At 45.8% G+C, this 20,578-nt stretch overlaps 1 protein-coding gene across 7 annotated transcripts in view; it reads right to left on the bottom strand.

Annotated features, from left to right (window-relative positions):
• Mical2 (microtubule associated monooxygenase, calponin and LIM domain containing 2) overlaps positions 1-20,578 on the bottom strand; it is a 199,742-nt gene that overhangs the window by 9,001 nt on the left and 170,163 nt on the right. For all 7 annotated transcript variants that reach the window (XM_031387896.1, XM_031387900.1, XM_031387897.1 and 4 more), the window contains 3 exons: positions 16,695-16,786; positions 13,343-13,423; positions 10,556-10,649 (listed from right to left, as the gene is read on the bottom strand). In XM_031387896.1, coding sequence (XP_031243756.1) covers positions 10,556-10,649; positions 13,343-13,423; positions 16,695-16,786 — 267 coding nt within the window. The remainder of the gene's footprint in view (positions 1-10,555; positions 10,650-13,342; positions 13,424-16,694; positions 16,787-20,578) is intronic.

The following is a 20,578-nucleotide window of genomic DNA, read 5'->3' as shown; positions in this document are numbered from 1 at the left end:
ACCTGGCTATACCACTCCTGGGCATATACCCAAAAAATACTGCAACATGTAACAAGGACACATGCTCTTCTTTTTTTTAAAGTCTCTGCATGGTTGAGTACATATGAGTGTGGGTGCCCTAGGGTCTAGAAGAGGGGCTTGAATGCCCTGTGGTTGGAGTTTTAAGTAGTTATGATGTGTGCATTGGGAAATGAACTGTCTTCTGCAAGGACAGTATATACTTTTAACCCTTCTTCTGTGGGGCCCCTGTATACACACACACACACAGAGGCACACACACACACACACACACACACAGGCACATACACACATACACACACACACACACACACATAGACACACATACACAGGTACACACATACACAGGCACATACACACACAGAGGCACAGACACACACACAGAGGCACACACACACATACACACACACATACACAGGCACACACACATATACACACATACATAGACACACACACAGATACACACACACCACACAGACACACATACACAGGCACATACACACATATACAAACACACCACACACACACACACATAGACACACACACATACACCACACACACACACATACACACACAGGCATATACACACGTACATAGGCACACACACACAGAGGCACACACACATACACTCACAGAGGCACACACATATACACATACACACACAGGCACACACACACATATACACAGGCACACATACACAGGCACACACACACAGAGGCACACACACATACACATACACACAGGCACACACACACATAGACACAGGCACACACACACAAATACACAGGCACACACACACAGGCATACACACACAGGGGCATACACACATACACATACACACAAACAGGCACACACACACATATACACAGGCACACACACACAGGCACACACACACAGAGGCACACACACATACACATACACACAGGCACACACACACATAGACACAGGCACACACACACAAATACACAGGCACACACACACAGGCACACACACAGGCACACACAAATACACAGGCACACACACACAAATACACAGGCACACACACAGGCACACACACACACAGAGGCACACACACATACACATACACACACAGGCACACACACACATAGACACAGGCACACACACAGGCACACATACACACACAGGCACACACACACATATACACAGGCACACACAGAGGCACACACACATACACATACACATACACACACACAGGCACACACACACAGTCACACACATACAGTCACACACACAGGCACACACACACATACACATACACACACACACAGGTACACACACAGGCACACACACACAGAAGCACATACAATTTGAAAATAGTAAATTCTTTAAAAAAAAAAATCTAAATTCACAGCTCTTCCACTTTATCATCTATCCAGAGTCAATTTCTTGTAGATGTTTGTTTAATGTTTCTATATTAAGAACCATTTTCCATGATAGAGAAAACAGAAAAGCTGCGAATTGGAAATGCCGTCTTTCCTTATCGTCTAACAGGATACCATCTGCCACAGCCCTGGGCTTCCCCTTCCTTGTCCTCAATCCAAAAGAAACAGCTTTAAAGCACTATTTTACTGTTTGTCGAGAATCTTTCGGTTTTGTTTTTCAAATTCAGTTGCTTGGTTACATGGACCCGCCCTGGTCTAGTTAGGTGATGATCATTGCCTTGATGATGTGTCCCTGCTTCTATCTTATGTGTCCTTCTGGAACTCCTGTCATGGTGGAGACATTTCCTAGATGTCACAGTGACTTCCCCCAACATGTGTGGAGCAAACACAAGATGAACCGAGCCTCTTAGTTTTCCTTTATCAGCAGACTAATTGGTGATCTTACTGGCTTTGGTTCAATTTTTTAATGTCTTCTGTTCTTTAGTAGACAAAGTCCTTTTGGGGGAATCTGTAGATACAGCTTCTTATAAAGGTTTACAGGTGTTATGGTTTGAACATAAAATATCCCTTAGAGGCTCATGGAGCTGAACACGTGACCTCTAGCTGTTTTGAGAAGTTGTGAAATCTTTAGGAGGCCAAGGCTGGCTGGAGGAAGTGGGTCACTGGGGACAGTCCTTGAGGCTTTATAGCCTAGCTCCACTCCCTGTTTGCTCTCTGCTTCCTGAATGCAGATTCCACATGATCAGCCACCAGCGTGCCTTCCCCGCCATGATGCACTCAATCCCCCTGAAACTATAAACCCTTATGTTTATCTTGTCGAGGTGTTCTATCACAGGAGAGTAACTAAGATGCCAGGAAACCTGCTTTCTCAGTGTCAGATACTGGGAGATCTTGCCCTCTTAATTCCAATAGTGCACTGAAGTGTTCCCATAATTTCCGCTTACCGATTGTCCCCTATCACATTCTGCCCTCGTGGGTCCTGTGAAGCTTAGGGAGTGTCACCTCTCACGGTGGGTATAGTAGAGTGGAAGGGCATGGACTTCCGGGTCAGTCAGACTTGTGATATTCTTCAAGTCACCTCTTATCTCTCTGCCTCGGTCTTCCCCAAGTTCTGAAATGAGGAGGCTAGTGGTGCTACCTTGAGTGTTGGTTAGGGATACTAAATGAGAGGATGAGTGGGGAAGGCTCCACACAATGCTCTGTACGTAGTAGCACTTTAGTGAACTGTCCCTTTGTAATACTCCTCATTCTGTCTCCCCGTGTCTAGGTGTATAGCTTCCTAAGGGTTAGTTTCCATCTTTAAATCTCAGCTAGGTGGTAAAAAAAAAAGAAAAAAAAAAAAAGAAAAACCATAAAATTTTGTCTTCTAACAACTTGAAATCACCACCACCAGCACCCTAGTGGTACTTGTATTTTTCCTGCTTAGAAATGTCCTCAATAGCATAGACCATCTACAAAGACGTGAATGGTTCCCTGCTTTCCCATGTCTACTATTGTTCCAGTAGGTTCAGCTGTCACAGGCAAAGCCCTTCCCCCACAGAGCAGTGACTCCTGACCTGGAGTCAGGCTCCAGCTAGAGGGCTGTGGCCAGAAGGCAAGGTGGCTTCTGGCCATGAGCAGGATGGTTCAGTTATCTAACTCTTCCTCTTATCCTCTGCTTGGGTCTTCTGTCAAGGTTCTTTGTTCCTGAACCCTTATCATGGATCTTCCTGGACACAGTGGGAAGATGCCACTTACCATAGTGAAGTCAACACTTAGCATCTGGGCATGATGACCCCCCTACCCCTCGCCCAGCACTTGGAAGGTGGAAAGAAGGGGATCACTGGTTCAAAGCCAGCCTGGGCTCCATGAGATTTTTGTCTAGAAAAACCAACCAACCAATCAACCAAAACAAACTAAAGCTTAACACAAACCAACTTGTTAATTGTCATTTATAGTGACTTAATCTTGCCCAAGAGTGCTGTCAAAACCACAAAGCAAATTCTGTCAGTCTCTACTGAAATTCAGTGACCCTCCACAGCAAATTCAAGTGACCAAGCCTGGTGTATCCTAGTCTTTGTTTACCTGGGTGTGACTGGCATATAGTGTTCAGTTGTTTGTTTTCTGAATGTAAATAATAATAATAAAAAAATGTACCATCTGTTTAAAGCCATGCTGGTTTTGTGTGTATTTTCCTCTTGAGGTACTGCCATTCTCCTGAGCGTGGATTGGTGTGTGGTTTTACCAGACTTGCTTGCTGTCTGGCTCAGAATCAATTTTTTTGTTTGTTTGTTTGTTTACCCTAAGACAGGATTTCTCTGTATAGCCCTGGCTGTCCTGGAGCTCACTTTGTCGACCATGCTGGCCTCGAACTCAGAAATCCACCTGCCCCTGCCTCCCAAGCGCTAGGATTAAAGGTGTGCGCCACCACTGCCCAGCTCAGAATCAGTTCTTTAGATGTGATTATTTTTTTCCCTCCTTAGAATCTGCGCTAATTTACTGTTCACTGCAATTTTGGTAAAGTGCTGGATATGCTCACTGGTACTTGTTGGCATTCGAGTGGCTATGGCGGAACCCTCCATGCACTGCAAGGGGCACCTTCCTCAGACTGCCTGTGGTTTCAGTCCTGCCTTCTGTACTCTGGATTTTGTTTATACATGGCAGGCAAGTGCTTTACCAATTGTGCTACATGTCAACCTACGTCCTCTGACTTCTCATGAGCTCTCTGCTCCGTTCACACAGGATGGCTTCACAGAAGTCTCTATCTGTCTCAGCCCCCAGAGCTTAGGGAATAACCGTCCCCCACAGCTCCTTGCATACTACAATGATGATCCACAGATGTCTGCAGAAGGGTCTGGGGACTAAGTTCTATTGCTGAAAGACTTTTTTTTTTAAATCCTAAGTAGATATTGAATTTTATTGTATTTATTTATTATTGTGTGAGCACACACACTTGTGAGGGTCAGAGGACACCATGAGGTAGTCACTTCTCTCCTTCCACCATATGGGTCCTGGGGACGAAACTCAGATTGTCAGAACAAAACTTGGTGGCAAGTATCTTAAGCCCCCAAGCCAGCTCACTTGGCCATGGGTATTAAGGTTTTTCAGATGATCTTTGCTGATGTATTGAAAATATCATAAGGTTTTCTTTACTTTTTAGCTTGGTAGTTATAAAAAAAAACCTCACTTGATTATCTAATTTTTCAATCAGTTGGATTCACGTTCACTGAATCCAGTTATTTTTATCTTTTGAACCTCTGTCATATCTTTGTCTGCCCTGATCATTTCTCCTATACTTATTTGTTTTATTTTAAACAATCAATTTAAGATTATCTCTAGTCTTTCAACACAGCTCTCAAAGAGGTCACTGACCAATCTTTTGACATTGTGACAGGATGTTACCATTTACAAAGTTTACACCAGATAATTACACACATGAGAGACACAACAAACAAACAAACAACCTCACAGCCTAAGTTTATGATTTGTGCTGGGCTGCATTTCTAGCTGTCCTTGAGCTCATGTGGCCCATGGGCCATAAAAAAGGATACAGCTGTGTTTTCAGGCTAGCCTCTGAAGCTGGGGATGGAGGGGATGCGTAACCCATGGCTACTGATATTTGTGAATGAGGCTGTCTTCTGTACAGTGTGAGCATATGCACGTGGGTTTAAGTGTCTAAAGCCTGGGCCTCTCCTGTGACTCTACAAGAAGAGAATCATGTGCAGCTCAGAACCCCACACAGCACTGACTGTACAACCCACTCGTTAACTGCTTGGTACAGAGGCTGCTCTGCTCTTTACCCTGGGCTCCCTAGCTATGGCACTAGCTTTGATGTGCCATTGGAACCCACTGCGTCACACCCTGGGACCTGGGGCCAGGCCTCTTGTGCCACCATGATGCTGCTCCTGATGTTTGTGGTGGAAGCAAGCACTGGACTTCAGCAATGCCTTCTGTGGATTTGGGGAAAATCAGGCCAAACTATTTGCTTGCTTCCGTAATTTTGGATTTGAGTGACTCTGGAAAACCTCTGTAAGGGTTCGGTTCCTTTCTAATGATATTCTGTTTGAATACAGGGTTAACATTATCTTTGGCTCCACCCCTATGGTCCACCTGTACTGGACAGTCGTGGAGATCTCATTCTTCCCTTGATCTGCTTCCTGAAGCACAGAAATCGATCACATGGGATGGCTGGCAAGGACTGTAGCCTCGGACTCGCTGCTCTTCCATTCAGAGACTTACAGAGATTATCTAAAGGACATCTGCTCCCCAGACCCCCTTCCCAAATGATGGCTGACTGTCAAACAGGCAGCTCTCCACACCACAGGCTTTGTCTTCTTCGTTGATCTGTTTCAGTCAGTTGCTGTTGTGCTGGGAGTGATAATAAGAATCTACACTGGGGGCTGGAGAGTTGGCTCAGAAGGTAGGAGTACTTGCTGTTTGCTGGCTGGCCTATGGCTTCAGCCCCAGCAAATCTAATTCTCTCTTTTGACCTCCATAGGTCTCTCTCTCTCTCTCTCGCACACACACACACACACACACACACACACACACACACACACACCATCTCTAAAACAACAACAACAAACAAATGGGCCAGCTGGTGAGATGTCACTTGCACCAAGCCTGACAACCTGATTTGATCCTAAGAAGCCATATGGTAGAAGGAGAGAATCAACTTCTGCAAGTTGCCCTCTGTATGCCATGTTGTACCAAGGCATGTGTGCCATGCACACACATGAAATTATAAGTACATCAATGTAATACAAAATTTCAGAATCTACGTTGAAATTATTCCTCCTTTCCCCTCTCCTTCTCTTTCTCCTCCTTTGTAAGACAAGTTTAGCATGTGGCCCAGGCTGGCCTTGAACTTCTAATCCTCTTGCCTCAGCCTCCTGAGAGGATTACAGGCTTGAGCCACTAAGCATGACTTCCTTCAAGATTTGTATATGGACAAACATGTGAAATCTATGGACTATATGCATGTAGAAGTCAGCTTAAACTCATCTGGAGAGAGACTTAGTTATAATGTATGTGAATGAATGGGTAGACAGATGGATTCAAGCTAAGACTGACCACCTGACTGGGTTTTATAAGGATGGAGAGAAACTCAAAACAAAAGAGAATTCATCCTTGTGAAGTTCTAAGATGTGACAGGCCCATTTATCAAATGCTTCACTTAACTGATCTTTTATTCATTCCCTCCCTCTCCCCCTCCCTCTTCCCCCCCACCCCCCTAGGACTTGGGGCTCAGTAATATGGCTGAACTAACTGGTCAGTCAGCCCAGGGTCCTCTTGCCTCTACCACCTCAGCACATCAAGGGTTTTATAAGAATGTGGGGATTGAACTCTAGTCCTCATCTTCTCTTCCCTGCCCCACCCTTATCATTTCCTCTTTCATCTCTCTCTACCATCTCTAGAAGGAGGGTTCGTTTACTAGTCCCATTTAACAGATGGGAAAATTTGACAGAATAGAAGCTGCAGAATGCTGGTGATGTCAAGATGCATTCAGGGACTCCTGACTCATCCCTGTGCTCTGTCCAGAACCCCTCACTGGCACATAAGGCAGGAAATTGGCATTTCTTGGGTTCCTCAGCCGCAAAGATGAAAACCACAGAGTAGCAGACAAATGACTTCCCTCTTCCTGGCTGGGAGGGCCATTAAATCATTCATAATGTATGTGCTGCTGCCCTCTGCTGGCAGCCTCCAGCATCTGCATTGTCTTTGCTATCCTTGGGATGGAGAAACTGCCGGCTGAAGGGAGCAAGGCTGCATGGGAGACGGACCTTGCTCACGCACCTTCCCTGGGAATAAACCTTTCATTCTTTAAGGCCTCTCTCTCTTCTTTTGAATCTAGTTTCGCCTGTCTGCAGACATGGAAAGAAATCTCAGACTCCACCAGACTACCTAAACCTGCATGGTAGTCTCTTGCAGGGGCATACTGTGATTCTAGCATTTAACATCGTCTAGTGTCTCAACCCAGACAAATCCAAGTAGGTGGCAAAGCCAGGTCTGACTGTTCACAGGCAGTGGGGTGCAGGGCATCCAGGTCACAGAGGGTGTGTGTGTGTGTGTGTGTGTGTGTGTGTGTGTGTGTGTGTGTGACTTGGGCACAGGGGAGCACAGGAGTTCTGTGCTCGCCTTTACCAAGATACCTACCACACACAGACATCCTGTGTATCTTGATTTGTCATCTGGGTGGATGGTTAGCTCTCTGCTTCACTTTGTTTCCTTTTCCTGAACAAATTGGGGTGGGATGGGGGAACCCTATGCTGGGGTGGGTTGGGGTGGGGCAACTCATTTCTGACTGTTGCGGAACAAAAAATTAAAAGAAAGCCAGAATTGTTGTCATGACAATGAAGAGCTCATTTCAGACGTCAGGGTCCTTGGCCTGCACCCCCCCCACCCTGCACCCCTGCACAGTCCTCTAATTCAATGGGCCTGATGAATAACTCCCAGTCACAAAAGACCCTTTCAGGCTGCCCCCAGTCATTATAGAGGGGCCCCGCCTAGCTGTCTGCAGCCTACTCCTTCTTTGCAGGCCTGCCTCTAAATTTGGTTATTCACAACCTTGATCACTCAATATTATTGCCTAACTGTGATCATTGTCTAATTATCCTAATAATACCTATTAAATAATTCTCATTAAATCACTTGAATGGGAGCAGCAGAGGCCAGCTCAAATACAACTTAACCCAATAAAGCATTGGTCATTCGCTGAGCTGCAAGACAATCTCTTCAAGGGACTATATAGACTATTGAACCACAGAGCATTGATATGAGCATTGCCAACTGTACGTTAGCAAGTCTTCATTTTGATGGCCTGGTTAACAGAGCTTCTTCTTGTTTTTCTCTGAGGCCAATATCTGAGGCCTGACATTATTTATTTATTTATTTATTTATTTATTTATTTATTGCTTGCTAGTCCCTTGTTAGTTTCCATCTGTCACCTTCACAAGGACATCCAATGAGAAAAAGATCTATAAGCCTAGTAGGGTAATTAGTTTACTGGGTATAGAAAGGGAATGAACAGAATCCATCTTTTGGCCGGCCTGATTCACCTTTGACAACATTGAAAGCTGGCCTCATTTCTGTAGGTATGGCTCCAAATAGCTTTTGGAGACTGGGGGAGATGTTCAGAACAAGTTTTAAACATTTGCTGTTTATAATTTAAAGTTTCTGGCAATGGATGGGTATTTCCTTTAAAGTGTCTTATGTGCACAAGAATGTTCTGTAGAATATCGGGTAGCGTTTGCTGACTGTCTACATGTATGAACGACTTGGACAGATAGATGCCACTGGCACATGAATGCTCAAAATGACCTGGCACTGTGAGGGTTAGCTCACTTTTCTGGTGAGGGATCTAAGAGGTTGGGTGAGTGATTTTCCAAGGACTATGCCCATCCAAAATAGGTAGCATGAAATCCCAGATCTCATCAAGAGCCCTAGGCAAACACTAGACCAGCCGAGGGGCATCCCTTTGCTACTCAGTCTTCATGAAGGGAAACAAATTTAAACAGAGTTCATGTGTATATGAGGGGGAAAAGGTGTGTGTGTGTGTGTGTGTGTGTGTGTGTGTGTATGGACCTCATTCTTAAGGTGCTGTCTGCATTGGTTTTATCCTGGAGATTGACAATTAAGCTAGGCTGGCTGGTCATTGAGCCCCAGGGATTTGATCATCTCCATTTGCCTTGGTCTGAGATTGAAAGTGTGAACCACCACACCTGGTGAGTTCTGGGGACCAAACTCAGGTTCTCACACCTGCGCCACAAGCACTTTAGCAGCTGAGGGACCTCCCTAGCCCAGCAAAGGCTCTGTGACATCTGCAAGTCACGGTTCCCACAGTGCCCCATATCAGCAATGTTCCAGTACCAGCACAGAAGACACACTCCTTTGCTGGCTTCTTCTTTCATTTCTGGGCATCTCACTATAAGAGGTCCCTAAAGATGAATACTAGAGCTTCCTTGATCTGGAATAGTATTATACAAAACACCAAACAAGGGCAGTTTTCCTAAGTGGAATTACCAGAATTCCTAAGTGGGGCTGGAGAGACATCTATGACTCCGTCCAAGCAGTAAGGAAGTCATCATTGTAGCAAAAGGAGTGTGCTCCAGTTGGTCCATTGCAGGTTCTCTGCACAAGGAAATCTATTTGTGATCCAGTAAGAAAAGGAACACATTGTGTTCTGGCTTCTGCTCCACCATAAACTCTGGCCTAGGGCTTTTTGAGAAATTGGTTTTGTGTGTGTGTGTGTGTGTGTGTGTGTGTGTGTGTGTGCATGTGTGTGTGTGTTGTGTGTGCTTCTGCACTTGTGTGCTCATGTATATGGGAGCCAGAACTTGATGTTGTGTCTCTTCCTAGGTCAGTTTCTACTTCATTTTTTGAGTCAAGCACTCTCATTGAACCTGGAGCTTATTGTTTTAGCTATACTAGTCAGCCAGCAAGTTCCTGGGATCATCCTGTCTTAGCCTCACCAGAACTAGGATTATAGATATGTGCTGCTGTGCCCAGGTTTTTACATGGATTCTGGGGACTTAAACCCAGGTCCTCATGCTTGCACAGCAAGCACTTTACTCAATGAGCCATCCCCTTAGAAACCAGGACTTGAACTCTGGGCTTTGCTTCATAACAAATATTGCTTGAACTTCATAACAAATATTCCTCCTGGATTTTTCTCAACCTCTCGAGTTTCAAAGATGATTCATGCAGAAAGTGGCAGAGGATGCCCAGGGGGAATTTCAGACCAAACCAGTAATTTCATGTTTCAAGTGTGAGGCATGGGACTGGAGATCTGACTCATCAGTTAAGAGCAGTTAAGAAGGACAAAGGTTAGATTCCTAGCATCCACTTGGTCCCTAGCAACCATCTGTCATTCCAGCTCCAGGAAATCTGAAACCCTCTTCTGGCCCCTGTGGGCATTGCATTCAATGGTGCACACAGACATACATGCAGGCAAAACACCCATACACATAAAATAAAAAAAAATGCATCTTTTCTTTTTAAAAGTATAAGGCAGTAGATTTAGTGGCATTCGTTCGTGTTGACCTATCATCTGCAGGTGATACATGCCTTTGGTTCACCAAAGTAGCCAGGACAATGCTACTCTTAGACTCTGGATCCAGACTCTAGATCCTGAGGGGTGGACCTGCCAACTCTACCTGCTTCTCCTCTCAGCACCTTCTCCAGCTTCACGCCCTGTATTTCTGACGTCCTCTGCCGCTCCTCCACCTCCTCTAGCTGTCTCTGGATGGCCTGCAAGACCAAGAGCACATGCCATGAGGGAGTTCTGTAGATGTGGAAAGACATAAGAAGGTGGCTGAACCTGCTACCAGCTGTCACCTGAGTTGTTATTGCCCTGATTCACTTGGCAGAGACGCTGAAGCTCCCCAGCTCTGGGGCTTGTTCCTTTTGTCCCCAGGATGAGCCACAGAGCACAGCATCTGTGTATGTGCAATTGACATCCACAGAGGAGTCAAAACTGCCCACTACACTGGAGTCCTAGGTGAGAGGCTCTTGCCCTAGCTAGAGGTCCTCATGAGTCCTGGGTACAACCATGGGCTCAGTGGCCAGGGGGCTCAGGTTCTATTTTGCAGGAAGGAGCTGATGCCCTGAAAAGGGAAACCTGGGCCCACTCGAGGATCAATGGTCCTTTTCAGATCATCCTCTATCCGACCTATAAATGGCACCCGCCCTTGCCTTGTACCACTGGTTGAAGTCCAGGGTGCTGCCATGACAGAAGCACTTGTAGATCTGTTATCATCCAGTTATGAAGCAGGAATACCAGGTGCTGAACTCATAAAGTTCACAACTTGCGCTTTATGGACCCCCTAAGCACTTGCTAAGTTTGGGGTTGTGCTTGGGTTTAGAAGGGCACGCTTACTTTCCCTTCTAGCTGTTACTCTCTTGGAGTCTCTTAGGAAGGAAAGTTGAGCAAAGTTATTATTTAATTTAAATTTAGTAAACTTTGTTCAACTCCAGCAACCTTCTGTGCTTTCAGGCACCAGGCTTCCCAGGGCACAGTCTTTGGCAGGACAGACCTTACACATAGCTGAACAGGAACAGTCAAGAAACCACAAACCATCTGGGCAGGCGGTGCATCTCTATGCTCCCCTTTCCTCCTAACTCCTGTCCTTCTAAATCTCCCCCAGAATCATAGGTACCTCCAGCACCAAGAGACCCTTCAGGAACCTGAGCAGCCACCTGGCTCTTCCTGCCCCAACTACGAGTATTTAAGCCTGAAAAACTAGGTGGGAATTCTGCTGATAACAGAACTTTTTTTTCTGTTGCTTTGAAAGAGGATTATATCTTGATAAAGCCATCTTTTTTTACTGGTAAGGCACCGAGTCACTAAGGAAGGGAGACAGATTTTTATGATGGATCATTGTGTAGTTACAGCTGTGAAGTTGTCCTGGGGTGGGGGAAATGAATTGCTCTTAAGTTCATAGGCTGAGAGTCTAACTCCCAGGGTGATTATATTGGAGACAGGGTATTTTAGGAGAGCACTGAGGTTATAGGGTAGAGCCCTGATCTAACAGGCCTCCTACGTGTATGAGTAGAGGAAGCTCTCTCCAGTCCCCTCTCCTTACACTTCCAAAAGACCGTGTGATGATGTAGTTGGTAGGTGCTGCCTCCCAACCAGGAGCAGAGGCCTTGGCAGGCCCCCAGCCTGATACACCTTGCTTGATCTGGGTTTTTCAACAACCAGAAAAGAAATATCCGTTGTTTGAGCCGCCTAGGCCTGTGGCCGGCAAACACAGTGCTCGTTCCCCAGAAACCCACTTATTAAAGCCTGAGTTCCCAGCTGAGGGTGCAACCCAGGGGCAGTGAAGCTTTTAGAAGGTGGGATCTGACAGAAGGAAGCTGTGTCACTGGGAGTGCACCCTTGAAGGGGATATAAAGAACTCCCTGCTTTCTCACACTCTCTACTTCTGGAGCCATGAGGTAAATCCCACTCTATACTCTGTGCTGTGATATGGTCTCCCCATAGGCCCAAAGCAGAATGGGGCCAGCTGACCATGGACTAATACGACTGACCCTATAAATCCAAACAAACCTCTCCCATTTTAAAGTCTTGGGCATTTTGTTACAGTAACAGAAAGCTGACTAGTGCATAGGACTACATGGCCAGATAAAGGGCACAGTGGTGAAAGTAAAAGAATGTTACATAGATTAACAGGCATGATTGTTCTACATCCTTTTACGCTAACGTGCAATTGTCCCTCAGACTAGACTTGGAGTCCCTAGCAGAGAGGGACAATATTTACAGCATCTATTTTATTCATCTGTGATAAAGTCAGACATGTCAATATGGACAGAAATGCTTGGAGTAAAATCATTGAGTCAGGAAGTTCTAGGTACTCAGGCTTTGAACTAATCCTAAAATAGAGTCAGACCCCAGCAACTATTAGCTCAGCAGAGACTCAGTCAAGGAGCTGGCAGATAACTTCTGTCCTCATTAGGGACAAACTGAGGTCACTGCTTTGTGGAATAAGGGCTCATGAAGATGGCCAAGGCCATGCGCTAGCCTCACTTTGCAGGATACAAACCTGTGGATGAAAGGTGACTCAGATGGGCTCCTCATGCCAGAGCCCTACTGGGAATTGGGCCAGGACTTTCAGAATGGTCATACTCCTGGTTCTCAGAGAAGGGAGGAGGCCTGTCCCTCATTCATCTCCCTAAGTACAGGATGATTCCTGAAAGACTTTCCTACTCATACCCTGGGGTGCCCACCCATAGCCTGGGGCTCCTGCCCATAGCCTGGGGGCCCACCCATAGCCTGGGGCTCCCACCCATAGCCTAGGGGCCCACCCATAGCCTAGGGCCCCACCCATAGCCTGGGGCTCCCACTCATACCCTGGGGCTCCCACCTAGAGCCTGGGGTGTCTACCCAGGGCCTGGGGCTCCCACCCATAGCCTGGGGCTCTCACCCATGTTTGCTTCCTGACCTGAGCCTTATGGAGTCTTTTCAATTCTTCCTGCTTAACTAACTGCTTCTCCAGCTTCTGTCTTCTTCTGGGTATCTTCTTCTATACAAACCAACAGAGAAAAAAAAAAAAACATGACTAAGAAAAAGGGATTAACATTAACACTTACCAACCCTCATCATAGCCTTCTACCCTCTCCACACATGGTTCCAAGCCACTGCTGAGCATTTAGCATGACGGCATCCAAGGGGACTCTCTGTAGTGATGACAATGACCTGTGTCTGTCCCATGTGAAACATGAATGCCCCTATCCACATGTGGCATTGGAGTTAAGCTGTGAATAAAAAATGGAGTTAAAATTCCATTTAACTTTTGCATCACAATTGCCACCAGCAGCAGCAACAGCCGTAGCATCATCCTTAGTAAGACACAGTTTCACAGTATAGCCCAGACTGACCTGGAACTTGCTATGTGGACCAGGGTATTTTTGAACTCAAAGACCTACCTGCCTTTTCCTCCCAAGTGCTCCATCTCAGAGATGAAATTTGTCCTAGAATTTTTAGAATCCTTTAGATCTTTGGGAGGAAACCTTGGCTTTTAGGTCCCAACATGGATCTTTCATCTTTGTTTTTGGAGATAGCATGGGGGACCCTCTATTAATCATCGAGGATCTTTAGAGGAAGTCTGGACCAGGGTGAGAGATGCTAGGTCTCAGGGGTGCTTTCTGCCCGGAGCTGATCTCACTCAGCCCACATGGAGATCTGGGTTGTTTATTTTACAAGCATCTCAGCATCATCCATCACAAGACCCCACACTGTAAATTCTAGCATTTGTAGAGTGTTGTGTGCCAGACCATGAACTAATTACTTCATGGTGTCTCTTTTATTCCTCAGATGGTACATCCCTACAAATATGAGCATCAAAATTCAGAAAGACAACCTGCCCGAATTGAAACAATTAGTAATGGGCAGAGCTCTGAACTGAGCCCAGGTGAGTATTTCCCCATAGGCAATTACTGCCTTTCCTTATGCCACATACTAGGCAATCAAGGACCCCCACTTTATGGTCCTATAGTCCTATAGAAGTGTCATTATCCTCAAAATGGAGATAATTGAATGCAAATTCTGTTGTTTTGATTAATTTTTGGTCAACTTGATGCATGCTGGGACATTTGAGAAGAGGAAACCTCAATTGAGGAAATGCTTCCAACAGATGTTCTGTTGGAGAGTCTGGAAGGCATTTTCTTGATTGATGATTGACATAGGATAGGGCCCAGCTCACTGTGGGCAGTGCCACTCCTAGGCAGTTGCTGCTGGATTGCATAAGAAAATGGGCTGACCAAGCCATGGAGAGCAAGCCAGTAAGCAGTGTTCCTCCATGGCCTCTGCTTCAGTTCAGATGGCTGCTTTTAGCTCTTGTCCCAGCTGCCTTTCATGATAGACTGTAAGCTATAACCTGAAACAAACCTTTTCCTCCCCAAGTAGTTTTTGGTCCTGGTGTTCATCGCAGTAAACTAGGACATCTGGAGAAGGGTAGACCACATCAGTGCCATGCAGATTTCCAGAAGCATACCCACCCCACGGGGCTCAGCTCAGTGGCAGAGTGCTTGCTGAGCATGTGTGAAGTCCTGGGTGTGTGTGTGTTTGTGTGTGTGTGTGTGTGTGTGTGTGTGTAGAACAGAACCAAGGTTGGGGATAGAAAGTCATTATTATCTTCTATTTAAGGCATATTCTAGCAAATACTCAGGTACCCTTTATACATGAGTTTTTTATTCTATCCACTCCACAGTGATGTTGTAGTAAGTCAAGGAAAGAAGCTAGGGCTCGGCAAGAAGAGAGCCAGTCCAGGAGGAGGGAAGAACCAAGGGTCAGCTGCCATAACTCCTATCTTAGGCATCCTGCCTCCAGCTTTCTGTGCATCTGAACAGGCTGTTGTGACCCTTGGCTGGGGACCCATTCTGAATGCAACCAAACAAACAGAGAACCCACAGGCCAAACACCTTCCTTCCCACCTGAAGGTTTTCTGGAAGAGAGGGGCCCATCAGGAGGTGCCATGGGCATGCTTTACCACCTAGCACTCCGAAGTGGCAACTAGCCATGTGCTAGGCCAGCAGGATGAGCAGGAGCTGCTTGTGAGGTTCTTTTGGCATAGGATGCATGGCCTTGCTACTTCCACAGGTCACTGATAGCCTATTCTTTCTCCACAAGAGTAAAGAAAATGGAGACTGGGATCTGTCTCATTTGAATATAGGATTAACCCAGGGTCATTTGAGGGGGTGAGGGGTGGTAAGGAACCCCCAGAAATCAAAGTAACATAATTCACATACAAATCATTTCTGGTGAGGATTCAATGAACTCAAGAAGCCCACAGTAAAAGAAATTCCTGCCCTCCCGTGTGTGTGTTTGTGTGTGTGTGTGTGTGTGTGTGTGTGTGTGTGCATACTCACTTGTTCACATGCATCTTAGGGAGTCAGAGATCACCCCCTCCACCCCTTGACTTAAACCTAAGCCAAAGCTTCCCTTGCTAGATATGGAAAAGTTGAGTATGGGTGAATAAATTGGGTTCTTCCCTTCCCTCACTAGATCCTCTCTGCTCCAAAACTGTAAACAACAGGAGAACAGTGAGCTGCTCCTTGGTCTACCCCAGAAGCATGTGAGGACCAGACATTCAGTCTGGTCATGGGACAAGCTCCAGTCCCATGGCTGAAAAAAAAAAAAAAACAATGGTGGGCTTCTGTGGCAAACATGTCTCTGTGTATTAGACATATAGACACATCTATAGACACATGACATTGTGTTTTCTCTACATTGGTAAGAGAGACTTGGAAAGTGCTCTCCAGACATATTAACATCCACTAAGCAAAGATGGTGGTTGCCTTCCCAGTGGCACACAGGTTGTTCCATCCACAGATCCACAGTAGGTGTATTGGTACATCCGTGCCTCTGTGCAACTGCATGCTTCGTTTCAAAGCTCTGAATAGAATAAACATAACATTTTCCATGCAATCTGCCTCTAGTGCGTCTTAAATGAAGTTGCACTTCCCTTGGGGAAATACACATCTGCTTGTTGAAATTTTTCAGTGGTTTGCTTATTGGACCACTTATTAAGCCCACTCTAAGTACTGCATTTGCCAAATGGTTTTAAGTCAATATGTCTTCTTTTCCCCCTTCTTCCATGTGTGCTGAGGTTTTTGTCTTTAAGAAGACAAGTCTTGGGGGTTCCAGATATAAAGAAGGGTACTTCTCAGATGCAATGTGGCCTGATCCTCCTGAGGACTTTTGCAGCTGGAGCCCATATTGGCTCTGAAACCTGGATGGGTAAGGAGCCCCAGCCAGCTAGCTAAGCCACTGTATGGTGTTGCGAGTGATATTACCTTTATCTGTGAGGAAAGTGGGGAGTCAACGTCTTCCTCTGCAGAGGACGAGGTGGGAGAAGAGGTGGCTTCTGTCACTGGAGCTCCAGGGCCTGGAACAAGAACCAGAGACCTCACCAAACTGCTGGCTTCTTTTCCTGCTTCGAGCCTCACAGCTGCCTCTCTCCTCTCTCATCCCCTTGGTTTCCTGTTGCCCGCCCCTCATTGCACCTGCCAGGAGCCTGGGAAAGCAGCACCTCAGGGCCACTGAAAAGTTGGCCCTCCACGTTAATTACATTTCTGGATTCCTGCCAAGAGCTCTGCAGAGCTCTTCTCACATTCAAAACAAAGCAAAACAAAACAAAACAAAACAAGGTATTATGCAGAAATCAAGGAAGTCCTTAAACACCCTTTTCTGGGGCAGGATCCTTGCTTACATTGCTTTTGAATCCAAAATCTATTATGAAAATGCATATCTGAAGTTAGCTGAGTTACCTAAATGATCGTGGTAACGTTTGTTCAGCAGAGTAATTGAATGCAAAAAAAAAAAAAAAAAAAAAAAAAAAAAAAAAAAAAAAAAAAAAAAAAAAAGTCAGAGCCAGCTCTTAAACAAATCGCCCTTCTGCGGCTCACAGCATCTGGCACCCATTTTTACTACACGACATCTGCTCAGTGTAAAAGAGCTGGCGTCAGAATGTCTGGTCATAGAAAAAAAAAATCCCAAATGTAATCAGAAGCAAAAGGACCCTAAGCCTAAGGATTTTATCACATAGCCTCATGCAACATAAATATTTCATTAATTATGGCTAAACAAATGCCACTTTTATTTTCCTAACTTGCAGATATTATCACATCATGGAAGGGATGATTCAAATGCCAGGAAAAAGCAGTTTAAGATAGGGACGGCTCAACAAAGCAGGGCCCGTGGGGAAGCTAAACCTGAAGAGCCATGCCAAGCTCCAAACAGGAAGGCCCAGGACGGTAACGAGCCCATGTTGACCAAACACCTTTTTGTGATCTGGCTGGGAAGCGGGTGTGGTGGGGCTTCCAGGTGCCACAGGCGGCTTTCGGTTTTCTCAGCAAGAACATCTGCCCCTGCACATACACCTGATGGAGTCTATACTAATACCAGGATTAACCCGTGCCACTCGCTGCACAGCAGAACCAGCTAGAACTTAGTCATGGGAAGGGATGCTCTAGCGGCAGCTTGTGTCTACACAGAACTGTGGAGTGGGTGGGGAGAAAGGAGGGAAGTAATTCCAAGTCAGCTAACATCCTCTCCAGCCTCCCTATAATTTTCAACTATTCACCCCAGTGGGAGCAGCCAAGTGTTACAAAATAAGGGTAATTTTAACCTCCAGCAACACATTTACATACGCTGTTATTCAGAACAAAATAATACAAAACATGCATATAACAACCCAGCTTCTCAGGGGAGGGTGGTTGCTGTTTTCCACTTTAATTTGCCAGATGGGAAGCTCAGGTAAAGACAGAATCAGAGAGTGGCATCATTGCAGGAGGAGGCTGTGTTCCTTTTAGGCAGAGATGCATCCTGCTTCCAGCCACTAAATTATGGGCGTGGGGTTGGGGGAGGGGGAGAGACACTGAGTGCTGAGTGTAGGAGCTCGAGGAACCACTTTGTACCCTACTGTCCTGATTCTTACAAGCAGATTTACTGTGGAAGAGCAAAGACAATTAATCCAAGCCCCTGACTGTACCTGGTGTATGGGAGGCAGCTATGGGGAATGGTTAGAATGGGTTTTTTTTTTTTTTTGGTTTTTTTTTGGGTTTTTTTTTTGGATCTTTTATCTGGTAAGGTCACCTGCTGCCAAGCCTTTACCAGTGAGGTAGAAGAGAGAACTGACTACTGACATGGTTTTCTGACCTCCTTACACCATAAGCAAAATGGAAATTTATTATTATTTATTATATGTAAGTACACTGTAGCTGTCTTCAGACACACCAGAAGAGGGTGTCAGATCTCATTACAGATGGTTGTGAGCCACCATGTGGTTGCTGGTATTTGAACTAAGGACCTGCGGAAGAGCAGTCAGTGCTCTTAACCACTGAGCCATATCTCCAGTCCGGTTAGAATGTTTTGTTCACTTTTCTCATTGCTGTGACCAAATATCTGATACGGAGCAAGTTAAGGGCTGAGACCAGCTGACATAGTGCTTGTTTAGCATGCAGGAGGCTCCGCATTAGATCCTCAGCACTGCCCTTGAGAGATAGGGGCAGTAGGACCACAAGTTCAAGGTCATTTTTGGCTACATGGGATGGGGTGGGGGTTGAAGTCAGTTGAGCTGAGACTGTCTTTAAAAAAAAAAGTAAGTGAGAAACAAAGAAAAGAAAAAAGAAAAAAGTAAAAGCAATTTGAGGGAAGAATTTGTGAGCTTTGACTCACAGCTTGAGGATACTGTCCATTGTCCATCGTAGCAAGGAAGGCATGTTGGTGGAAGGCTGCTCACTCACTCACCTCTGAGTGTATCCGCAGCAGAAAGGGATGAACACAGCCACACCCTCCTTGTGAGTCCCCCTTTTTATTTAGCCCACTAGCTCAGTCCACTGATGGGCATTCAGGGTAGGTCTTCATTCCTCAGCTAACCCTCTCTAGAAACATCCTTGCAGCTGACCCAAAGGTGTGTCTCCTTGGTGGTTCTACACCCAGTCAAGTTATCAATGAACACTTAGCATCATAATTGTCTTCACCACCTGCCTTCATTCATTGTTATCACGACTCAACAACATTTTCATGTTACTAAAACTGCCTAATTGACCTTTATTTATGGGAGACTTGTAAGTGCAGAGTTACAACTTTTTCTAATTTCAAAAACGAAACGATGGCCGAGCAGTGGTGGCGCACACCTTTAATCCCAGCACTTGGGAGGCAGAGGCAGGCAGATTTCTGAGTTGGAGGCCAGTCTGGTCTACAGAGTGAGTTCCAGGACAGCCAGAGCTACACAGAGAAACCCTGTCTCAAGAAAAAAATAAAAACCAAAAAACCAAAAACCAAAACCAAAACCAAAAACAAAAACAAAAATGTAAACGATGGATGCTAACCATAACGTATCTCTTCCACTTCATAGTTTCATGCCATCCAGTCTCTCCTCTGTCACTAGAGTTGCCAACTATGCTGAAGTTCACTTTTAGTTTGTAAATTTAAAACATTTTGCAGCATCGCTCCACCATGTTATGTTAGAGTAACTGATTTTAGGATTGACCTCCCACCAGAAAGCAGGAGAATTCAGGACAAAATATGTAAAGCATCTTTTTCCAGATATTAACCAACAGGCAACAGAGAAGAATAGGAACCCACACAGGAGGTCCAATGGCCGCAAATGCTTTCTGCCCTGAGGTCCTTTCCTAACCACAGACAGAAAGGAGAAAGCCAAACAGCACATAGTAGGCTCACTGAGTTGAAAAGCAGTTCAGAGTTTGGCTAGGCAGAGGCAGCAGCATTGTGTAGGATGGAGCCTGGAGAAGAGGAAATGCTGGAAAAAACTTTAGAAAGTGGTGTAAATGTGCACCTATGGCCTTACAGGAATCCAAAGATGCAGACATTTTTTTTCTCTCAGGTGAGTTTTTGAGACCAGAGCAGCCAGCCGGGAGGCACAGGCCCCACAAGTCCCAGGGAAGCCGCAGGGTGGCAGGGACAGGATCCTCTCAGCTTTCGAGTGACAGAGGAGGATCATTGTCCTTCTCTGCCCCTTCCCTGCAAGTGGAGGGCCTACCTCCAGGGAGTGCCTTAAGCCAGAGACTCAGGCGAGAGCTGCCATTTCCTCTCTGGTGAGTTTCTAAGACCAGAGCAGCCAGCCAGGAGGCACAGGCCCCAGCCAGGAGTCGCAGGGGACTTGCAGGGCAGCAGGGACAGGACAAGCTCTAGTCAGAGACACTAAGAACATCTA

This window comes from Mastomys coucha, unplaced genomic scaffold (assembly GCF_008632895.1).
Source record: "Mastomys coucha isolate ucsf_1 unplaced genomic scaffold, UCSF_Mcou_1 pScaffold21, whole genome shotgun sequence".
In the NCBI taxonomy this organism is placed as follows: domain Eukaryota; kingdom Metazoa; phylum Chordata; class Mammalia; order Rodentia; family Muridae; genus Mastomys; species Mastomys coucha.
This window is presented reverse-complemented; position numbering and strand designations above follow the sequence as displayed.